This window comes from Olea europaea, chromosome 10, assembly GCF_002742605.1.
Source record: "Olea europaea var. sylvestris chromosome 10, O_europaea_v1, whole genome shotgun sequence".
NCBI lineage: Eukaryota > Viridiplantae > Streptophyta > Magnoliopsida > Lamiales > Oleaceae > Olea > Olea europaea.
The window spans coordinates 40,702,989-40,713,980 of record NC_036246.1 but is presented as its reverse complement, the minus strand read 5'-3'; the positions used below and the strand labels follow the sequence as shown (position 1 = coordinate 40,713,980).

General features: G+C 33.6%; 1 protein-coding gene across 1 annotated transcript; it reads right to left on the bottom strand.

The window, feature by feature from the left end:
* Positions 1-2,383: 2,383 nt before the first annotated feature.
* Positions 2,384-7,920, bottom strand: LOC111402268 (pyrophosphate-energized vacuolar membrane proton pump-like). Its single transcript, XM_023030443.1, has 8 exons — positions 7,617-7,920; positions 5,220-5,794; positions 4,751-5,130; positions 4,336-4,422; positions 3,921-4,251; positions 3,165-3,575; positions 2,844-2,903; positions 2,384-2,762 (listed from the first exon to the last, which is right to left on the bottom strand). Exons 1-8 carry the CDS (start codon positions 7,858-7,860, stop codon positions 2,556-2,558), a joined length of 2,295 nt encoding a protein of 764 aa, XP_022886211.1. The 5' UTR covers positions 7,861-7,920; the 3' UTR covers positions 2,384-2,555.
* Between the last annotated feature and the right edge of the window lie 3,072 nt (positions 7,921-10,992).

Below are 10,992 nucleotides of genomic sequence, written 5' to 3'. Positions count from 1 at the left end.
ACCATAGTGGAATTACATAGCATTATACTTTTCAAAATGTGTGGCCACTGAATTTTTGGAATGATGATTAAAAGGAGACAAAAGACTTTTTGCATCGAGTAATTATCTTTGTTCGTAAGGGTAAAAAATGTCAACTCTTCCAATTTGCTTGGCAATAGAGTATTGGGTAAATTTTACATTGTTGCATCTATTTCCTCAATCTCGCACTTATAAAAAATGTATAAATAGTCACATGACACTGGTGCGAAGTTGGACTACAAGGGTGAAATTATCCAAAAATATTTTCTTTATTCCAAAACAAGGTCAAGATATAGGTGCATAAATAGTTGAAAAAGTGATAACTATATTTTCAAAATTTGGAGACTTTTAGTAGAGTTTGCCTAAAATTTTAGCAGAATTCTTCACACGCTTGTCACCTTTGTTGTAGAGGTGCGCATGGTCGATGAAGTATGTGAAAGTAGAATTGAGCTGGCGAGAAGATATAGGAAGTAAATTTGACTATTCTTTTCCAATAAAGAGTATAAAAAGTAATTTTCTTAATGTTTGTATTGAAGATCAATATATTCACAAATAACAAGCGAAGAGAGCACACTCGTCGATGTTTACTAATATTTTCAAAGTTTCTCTTGATAAGTTAGATTTGAATATGTTCTTTAACTATTAAAATATTACTGCATCGTGATCTAATTGTTTATCACAACATCTTTCGTGGAAGTAAGTCCTGTTTGATGATCATTAAAATAAATTTTCTAAACTCCCTTTTTCTAGAATAATGCTATCCGTAGTGAAAATTATCGACAGTCATCTTACGTGACATACACATGACGATCTGTTATTTAATGCATAAGGCAATAAAAAACTATCATATTAAATAACAAACTGGTATATATATTGATAGTTTTCACTGTGAATAGCATTACACTTTTTAATAATACATTATTTAAAGACATTGGGAATATCACCTCTAAGTAATTGACTGAAATTCAAGGAGTGTCTGAATCACGATACCATCCTTGATATGGGCACGTGAAATGGACATCTTTACGGACTAAACAAAATTTTTTGCACAAATAATTGAGGTCGGTTCCTTTGGATCTTGAGATGTGCAAATTTGCAATTATATGCTCACTAAAGTCAAATAAGTGGTGTCATTTCACCACGTGCCAATGTTTCGCATACGTCCCAATTATTTTTAATGAATATTAATGTCGTTACCCGTGAATCGACTGTATAAAAATTGTATTGTATCAACCTAGGTTGGGGGCTGTTGGACATTGATCAAATCGTGTTGGTGACTGAAGAATTCTAGTTTAGTGCAATTTGATCTTTTTTCGCTACCTAAAAGAAAATTTTAGATGGAAATTGTCATTGAAGACGACAATCATTAATTCATAAGACAGATTTGTTGACAAAGAAGCATTAGCGCAATTGTCTTTTTCCGTCACTATGTAGTGGGGAACGTAAGCTTATAAAAGATTGGAAACGATAAGATTAAGACGTTAGTTGGTACAAATAATAATAATAAATAATGTGAAAAATAACAACTACTGTTTCAATTTTTATTTAGGTAGCCGGTTTATTAATCTTGCTATTTATGTTATATTGATTTTTAATGTTTATTATATGTTATGGTTAAATTTGATGTTGTCGCGCTCATAGTGTACTTGATATGAGATAAGGTCTCGTTCATTAATTTGAAAACATATAATTAGAAGTAGGTCATGCAATCAAAATTGCGTACCTACAGATTTACGTGGGATCTCTACATCCCTGTCCACGAAACAATGTTTTAAAACTTGGTTCAAACGTTGCATTAGAAATTTATTGGAAGATTTAAATTTTTGTTCCTAAGTATTATCTCTTTAATTGTTCCACCACTAAAGAAATGACATAGGTGTCAAATTTACATTTGAGCTCTTTCTTCCTGTTTAAACGACGTTAACCCGTATACAAACAGAAAATGGAATGCCTAAAGTGCTGTTACAAAAATGAGAAACTGGAGATTGATATCTTTAGTCTAATCAAATTATTAAATTTTTGACTTTTCTGATTTGTCATATATAATTATTCTCGTTTGATGCAATATGGCTAAAAATCTTCAAGAATCTAGAAGAAACGTCGTGTTTCTTAAGTTCTAGGTTTTGATTGGCTTTCTTCTTCATCACTATCATTTGCAAGCAGAATAATGCTATTTAGCCCCACTGAAATTACAATCCCAATTTAAATGACATTAGATAATAAGTTGAATGAAATGTGAAATTAAGTTATTTATTTAATTTCACCAATCATATAAAATAAAGATTGAAGACCAATTACACACATGGATTGAGAACCTCCAGCTCAATTTTTCCAACTTGAAAAGATTTACTCGGAAAAAAGAATATAAATGACGTCCCTTAAAAAAGATTAATCACTAGCCCCAAATGCAAAATTTCTTCAAAAACCTAATTCTTACAAAAGGTTAAACTTGTATAAACAATACAGAAAATTGAACTTCAGCGAAGTCAGAAAATGTGCGAGGGATAGGTAATGGTACAGGACATTTTGTTCTCATTTTAAAAAATTTTAAAGAGCAAGCCACCATGTGCAGCAAAGAACGGGGCAAACACAAGCGACTCAACAGCCATTAACTTGATGAGAATGTTCAGAGAGGGCCCAGATGTGTCCTTCAGAGGGTCACCAACCGTGTCTCCAATCACAGCTGCCTTGTGGGCATCAGATCCTTTCGGACCCAGAGTCTTTGCATGTTCAGAGGCACCAGCCTATTGACCCAAAATCAACAGCACATAAGAGTCACAAATCTGAACAATTTATTTCAGACTTCATGTGTAGTAAAAAATTACCTCAATGTATTTTTTGGCATTATCCCAAGCACCACCGGTGTTCGATGCAGAGATTGCAATCTTCATAAAGTAAAACAGCAAGAACAAACTGTCAGATCACATCTAAGAGAGACTAAAAATATATTCAGGCAAGTTTATTGTCTAAAATACTGCAGTCTTATTTAAGTATTGCAGGCATCCATGATTCATATCAGAGGGGTAACGATATTAATTACGGCATTTCAGTGAAGCGAAATCAAAATTTACTGCACAGCCAATAAATGTTAACTTCCACCAACAAATTAGGGACTTGAAAGTCAATATAGAAAATTCCAACATTACCTGCACTCCAGAGACAAGGGAACCGGCAAGGACACCAGATAGAGTTTCCACACCAAAGAAAATGCCAACAATGAGTGGAGTGAGCATGACAAGAGCACCAGGAGGAATCATTTCCTTAATAGAGGCATCTGTGGAAATCTTGACGCAAGTGGCATAGTCAGGCTTGGTAGTGCCTTCCATGAGACCAGGGATGGTGTTAAATTGTCTGCGCACTTCTTCAACCATCTTAAGAGCGGCACTGCCCACACTCTTCATTGTCATCGCCGAGAACCAGTAAGGAAGCATGGCTCCCACAATCAAACCAATAAATACTTTTGGAGTTAAGACATCTACAGTTGAAATGGCCGCACGGCTCACAAAGGCACCAAAGAGGGCAAGGGACACGAGGGCAGCAGACCCAATTGCAAATCCCTGAAATATGAGGAAGAATATTTTGTTAAAGATGATAATATCGATAAGACTAGGCCTACTGACACACGGATGAATAGTTTATAGAACCAGAATATATTACAGAAATGAACTTGGATTACTGGGAGTAACTTGTAGGATGGCTCATTCACCACCAATCACTCCTAAAGGAAGTTAATTGACAAGTAAAAATGTTAATGCACCAAGCTTCTACTTATTTGTTAGTAGCACTAAGTCCAGTGATAATAGATGAACGTTGCATGCAGACAAATGTTCTCCACATGCTTCTTCAGGGATAGGACAAAATATATCAAAAATGGAAACTGCCTGATGCTACAAACTATATACCTTTCCAATAGCTGCAGTGGTGTTTCCAGCAGCATCAAGAGCATCAGTTCTCTCCCGAATTCTGTGACTCATGCCTGCCATCTCAGCGATACCCCCAGCATTGTCACTGATAGGACCGTAGGCATCAATAGCCAAACCAGTGGCTATGGTACTTAGCATACCAAGTGCAGCTACTGCAATACCATACATTGCAGCGAAAGTAAAACTGACGAAAATGCTAATTGCTATGGCAAAAATTGGAATGATGACAGATTTGTATCCCAATGCAAGCCCAAAAATGACATTGGTAGCTGCTCCAGTACGACAGGAATCAGCAACATCTTTCACGGGGCTGACAACAGGTACAAAAACGAACTAAGTCTTGTTAATATGCAGCATACTTCCAAAGAAATATACAACCTGTTCAGAAACATACCTATAAGCATTGCTTGTATAGTACTCCGTAACAAATCCTATAATAAGCCCAGCCCACAAACCAACAGCAACGCATAGGAACAGTTGCCTGCAAATTGAGAGTCATTGGCTGATTGAAATTCGAGGAAACAGAACACGAAAAAGACATAATACATGCACCTATGCATATTCCACTATGTGGGTGCACATGTAGAGACAGAAAATGATACTAGTCAACATTTTAATATTTTCTCAGCCAAATGAAAAATGTAAGTTTTCCAACTTTAATGCAATTAACTACAGAGGACATGCAGGTACTTTGAAGGGATAATTTGGGTCTCTATATCTAAATATTAACCTAGCAAGGACATTAGACTGGACTGATCAAATGCAATAAAATGTTGGGAGAACATGATAAATGAACTTGCAGAACCTACCAAATTTTAACTTCCTTTTGGACTCCAAAATTATATATAGTGAAGGAGGATGGAAGTGCAATCCAGCTCACAATTGCAATCCCAACAGTCATCAATGCTGTGGATATAATAAGTTGCTTCTTCAATGCTGGTTCAATTTCTTTAACATTCTGGACCTCAAAGAAATCAGTTGCAAACAAGGTGGTGAGCAAACAAACAAGGATTCCAATGGAGCTGATTAGAAGAGGATATAGCATAGCAGTAAACTCGTGATTGATCCCGAAAGAGGATATTGAAGCAACAACTAGGGCTGCACAGGATGATTCAGCATACGAACCAAAAAGATCAGACCCCATACCAGCAATATCCCCAACATTGTCACCAACATTGTCTGCAATGACCTGAAATATTACGGAAAAATAAGTTGAAAATGCAATAAGCAAATAACTCTTAATAAATTTTTGGCAGCCTAATGTAACAGTATCTATACCGCTGGATTTCTGGGGTCATCCTCTGGGATGTTCCTTTCCACCTTGCCCACTAGATCAGCTCCCACATCAGCAGCTTTTGTATAAATACCTCCACCAACTCTGCCAAAAAGAGCCATTGAAGATCCACCAAGTCCATAACCAGTTATTGCTTCAAATAGGCCTTCCCAGTCATCACCATAGTATAATTTGAACAGGTTGATGACAATGTACAACACTAGAAGACCGTTGGCAGCAAGAAGGAATCCCATGACTGCACCAGATCGAAATGCAACGATAAAAGCCTTTCCAACACCCTTCCTAGCCTCTAAAGTAGTTCGGGCATTAGCATAGGTGGCAATTTTCATTCCAAGAAAGCCAGAAACCACAGAAGTAATGGCACCAAGTATGAAGGATATGGTGCTAAAGCCGGCAGTGGCAAGAGCGGGCTTGCACAATTTGGTGACGTCATACGTACAAGATTGCATCTTTGTGCTGAATCCCTCCACCGAGCCAAGAAAAACGAAGATCAGCACAGCAAAAGCAACCATGAAAATACCAACATACCGATACTCAGTAAAAAGGAATGATGTTGCACCTGTGACACAGCACAAACCATAATCAGCTCGTCAGAAAAGGTTAAAGACTTGGAGATTACAATTGATGAACACGTAGCTATTGGTGCACTCTATTATTTAAAATTCAAATAATATATGCAGCCAAAAGAGGCCAATATTATGATTTCCTAAAGCATAAAGAAATTCTGTAGCATAGTTATTGATCAGCCTTGTTGAACAGAATAAATAGCAAACGCTTCAATGATTTTCTTTGTGAAAATTGATAGAAGCCCCCTCAAGTGAGGGTCATGAGGAGGAAGAAGATTAAAAATCAAAACAGCAATTACATGTTTATCCTTTAGCTTAAAAAATTAGCATAGTCATCTCATCTCAATTACAAATCAATCTTAAGCAGGTTGCAGAAAAAAAAGGTATTATCATAACTGGAGTCATCACTTAAGAAATCACCTCACTCTAAATATTACGCCTTTTAGTCATTATTTTGGTTTGGTTTTCTTTCAGAATTCCAAAGTGAATTCCAAAGGTGAACCACTTCAAATATTATAGTTATCCCGGATCCAATTTATTATAAGAGAGCAACAAACACAAAATCAAATCATGACATGCTTATCCTTTAGCCTAAAAAATAAGCATAGTCATCTCATCTCAATTTAAAATTACAAATCAATCTTAAGTAGGTTGCAGAAAAAGGTATTATCATAACTGGAGTCATCACTAAAGAAATCGCATCACTGTAAATATCAGGCCTTTTAGTCATCATATTGGTTTGGTTTTCTTTCAGAATTCCAAAGTGAATTCCACAGGTGAACCACTTCAAATAATCAGTTATCTCGGATCCAATCTATTATGAGAGAGTAACAAACACAAAATAAAAGCATCAAATGTTGATGCACATAGGCCCACAACAGTAATCCTATGCCAAACATAATACTAAAATTTAGAATGACACACCGATACAGGTGGCAATGGAGAAACGTAGCATAAAGACAATGATAATTGACACCGAGTCACCGAAAAAATATAAAAGAAAATAAATAATAATCACATCAACATTTTGTAGCTAATACTAATAATTTTGGGCCTCCGTACACGTCCAAGGAGAAAGTATAAAACATTGACCTATGAAATAACAACGGAAGAATCAAGATCCATACGGATGAAAGCCGGGGGACTTTTCATTCAGTCAAGCTTATGTTCACCTACGGGGAAGGAAAAGAAATCTGCACTGTATTTATTTATTTATTTATTTTTGAAATGCAGAAAACCAAATGTTCACTTATTTCCTCCTCAACCAGAGGATAAACTAACGAAAATAATAGAAAGAAAGGAAAGGAAAACACGTTATCTCACACGCACTTTGAGTCCTCACACAGATATACGTCTCTCTCTCTCTCTCTCTCTCTCTCTCTCTCTCTCTCTCTCTCTCTCTCTCTCTCTCTCTCTCTCTCTCTCTCTCTCTCTCTGTTTGTGTGTGTTTATACGTGTATGACAGTAAGAGAGAGAGAGAGTAGTTGCACATGGATTAAAACTGAGCTCAAAGAAGCGAAAAAAGGGCACACTCTGTTGATATTGGAATTAAAAATGCATAACATTTTACGGTACATGAAAAGTAAAGGAAAAAATTAAGCCACCGGAACTGGATTACACATAAGAATTACGAATTCAATTCACACACACACACACACACATACATATACAGCTAACTTCGTAACAAAATTACAGATTCTTCAAGATCCATAATCAAAACCACAACATATTCACGTCTTCAAAACCAAAATTAATCAAATTCCAAGTCATAAAAACGTAATTCCTCAGTCTAAACGCATGCACGTAGAAACATACCTTCGCTAATGGCGGCTTGGATTTCGGCGCACTTATGAACTATAGAGCGTTCATTGATGCCTTCCTCTTCCTCTAGGAGTGAATCAGTGAAGCATTTTCCTTCAGCAGAGTTCGGCACCTCGGGGACAAGCTTAACCTTGGAAACGATCAGCCACTGCACAAGCGCGAAGGCAATTCCGACAACGGCGCAAACCGGAATCAGAATCTCCGTGCCGAGATCTGGAAGTATAGTTTCCACGGCCATGGACAACAGTGGAATTTTTTTTGGAAGAAATGGGGTTGATAGATAGTGAGAGAAGAGACATTTAAAAGGACTGCCGGCACACGCGACGCTAGTGGGGTAGGGGATATGGTTCGGACTAATAGATCGTGTGGATTAGGAAATTCAGGGCGAAATGGATTAACAATACTTTAAGGGGGATTAGCGAATATTCCAGAAAAGTGATTAGGATTTTCATTCGAACATATCATTAACATGTTTTAAAAGGGAATGAATATTTAATTGTATTACTATTCCAGGAGTAGTTTTTTCTTAAATATAAGAACTTTGGACTGAATTTATCATTAGTGACAAAATGTGTTCATTAAACAAAGCTGAAAATAAGAATGCGGTCAAAAAATTGAAGATATGAGTATGACAATAAATAAAAGTTAAAGACTTTTGAATGTCTAATTGTGAATAGGGCAAATATTTTATTATCTTATCAAATAAATGTTAATAATTGAAGTTTCGATTTAAGTGAATGAGTGAGTATTTTTAGATTAATGTTGATGCGAGAGTTGGCAAAAATCTTAAGTCTCTGTTTGTTTTCCCGTTAAAATGAAAAATATGATTGTTATCCATCACATCAGGCCATCGAATTTGAATTTTTATCAATTATATAAGACATGTAACGACTATATTTTTCATTCTCATTTTCTTAAAAATAGAAAACAAACGTCCCCTCAATGTACGTTGCACACCATTAGCAGAGACTGACAAATATTAAGGTACATTGGATTGTCACTCCATCACCCCGTAATTAAAATTTTAACTAAAATAATATTTATAAAATTAACTGATGAAAGGAAGTTGTGATTTTTTATGTAATAAAATTAACTGAAAACTACTTTGCAACTAAAAATTGTTATACTCACTTTCAAATTATGACAATATGATCATACTAGCTAGAATGTAATAATTTTATTAAAATTTTAAATATTTAAAAGTGATGATAATCCAAATAATATCGTTAAATTAGTTGGGATTTGAATTACTTTATTGATCAAAATTATTTTCAAAATTAGTTATTTATCTAACCAACACTACATTTTTATATAAGCTTTCACTCGTTAAGTAGATAATAATTATAACATGATTAATTTAAAATCCGTGTATGTTATAATTATGATATTTTTATTTTATATACGGGATAAGAACATTTAAAATGTTTAATATGACATTTTAACAAGTCCATGTTTGAGCCCCATTTATTTAAAAAAAAAATTGTAATAATGATATTTTGGAGGATGCGTGATTGAAAAACTAAGGAAAAATTTTAAGTTTATATATATATATATATTTTTATTTATTTATTTATTTATTTTTTTAAAAAGGAGTTTTTGGTTAATGGAGCTCAATCAAAGGCTAAGTAGCATCTACTATAAAAATAATTTTAAAAAAAATCTTAATTTTAAATAATTTCGAAAGGCGTGCTTTTTCTATGAGAATGTTAAACTCATTTTTATTTCAAATTCTAATAAATAGTATTTACTCTATTGTTACATCATATTGTTTCTTGACTGATCACATAAAATATTAAACTAAGTTCCTATTTGGGCTTGACTAAAATTCAATTAACATTTCAAGTCAAATTGAATAATTAAGTTTAACCATATTTCATACGACATAATATATTTTATCAATTTTAATAAAAATATACTAAAAATTTTATTTTAATCTACATCAAATAGTGTTAAATATAAGGGTGCATTTAATTGCTAATATTTTTAATGGAAAATGTGTTTTTTCATCTAAATTTCTACTTTTGTGCTGTTTGATTGATATTTTTTTCATAAAAAATATTTTCCTATTTTTGATCATGTGACCGTATTTTCCTCAAAATTAAGGAAAATATTTTCTTTCGGGGATTGAGATTTTATTTTTAATGAATTCACTCTCTTTTTTCTCTATCTGATCTATCCACTCTTTCTCATCTATCCACAAATGAAAAAAGGACAAATATAATATTTTTAAATTGAAAATTAAATCGATCAAACACATTTAATTGACAATTTCCATGCAAATAAGTTCTAGTCAATTTAATTGCCTATAATTTTTTTATTTGCATGTAAATTCTGTACTTGCAATCAAATGCACCATAAAAGAAATGAGTAAGATTGGCATAACTTCTAGTCAATTTAATTGCCTAGAATTTATTTATTTATTTTTAATGTAAATTCCGTACTTACAATCAAATGCAACATTAAAGAAATGAATAAGATTAGCATAACTTCTAGTCAATTTAATTGCCTAGAATTCATTTTTTTTGCATGTAAATTCCGTACTTATAATCAAATGCACCCTAAAAGAAACGAGTAAGATTAGCATAACTTTGAGCCATATACCAAAGAATTAGTAATTTGGTTAGCAACAAAACAAAGTCCTATAAAAATCGATTAGCTGGTAATCTGAAAGTTCAAAAATAAAGTACATCATTTATTTCACTTAATCTATATATGATGTAGCAGACCATCATTCTTTTTTTTACATTATATATTTTTGTCAATGAAATTGAAAAAATGTTGTCTTAATTGAAATCAAATTAAAGTGTAGTTACAAGATGAAAAGAAATTGAAACACAATTATTTAATTGACACTAAAGTAAAGTATAGTTACCACAAATGGAATTAACCCTTTAATTTTCTTTTCTGACTCTAATACCATATTAACCATCTCATTGAAATCTTGTATTCAATAATCTGAAAAAAGAGTAAGCTCAACAAGTCTCGAGCATGAATAAAATGGATTTTCCCCCTATCTATATATTAACTATTTGGCGTGATGCCTTATTCCCCATATCCAATGCCTCGAAAAAGAGAAGAAAAAAAATTGGAGAAATAAATGCACAATTGGAATGCACCGATAATTTCAGGTATCAAATAAAGCTAAAACGATATGCCGGAGAATCTTCATCTGTTGATCACAAAAATGTTTGTTATATAAAACTTGTATATATGTGACAACTTTCTTCAATTTTGCCTTTCTTCTCTCTATTGATTTAATTTAAATTTTTAGCATAATATTGAAAGACTTTTAATGACTTAAGAGGCTCCTAATCCATACTGAGTCTATTCAAGATTTTGATTCATCTTAGAATTGTCTGGTTCGAAGCTT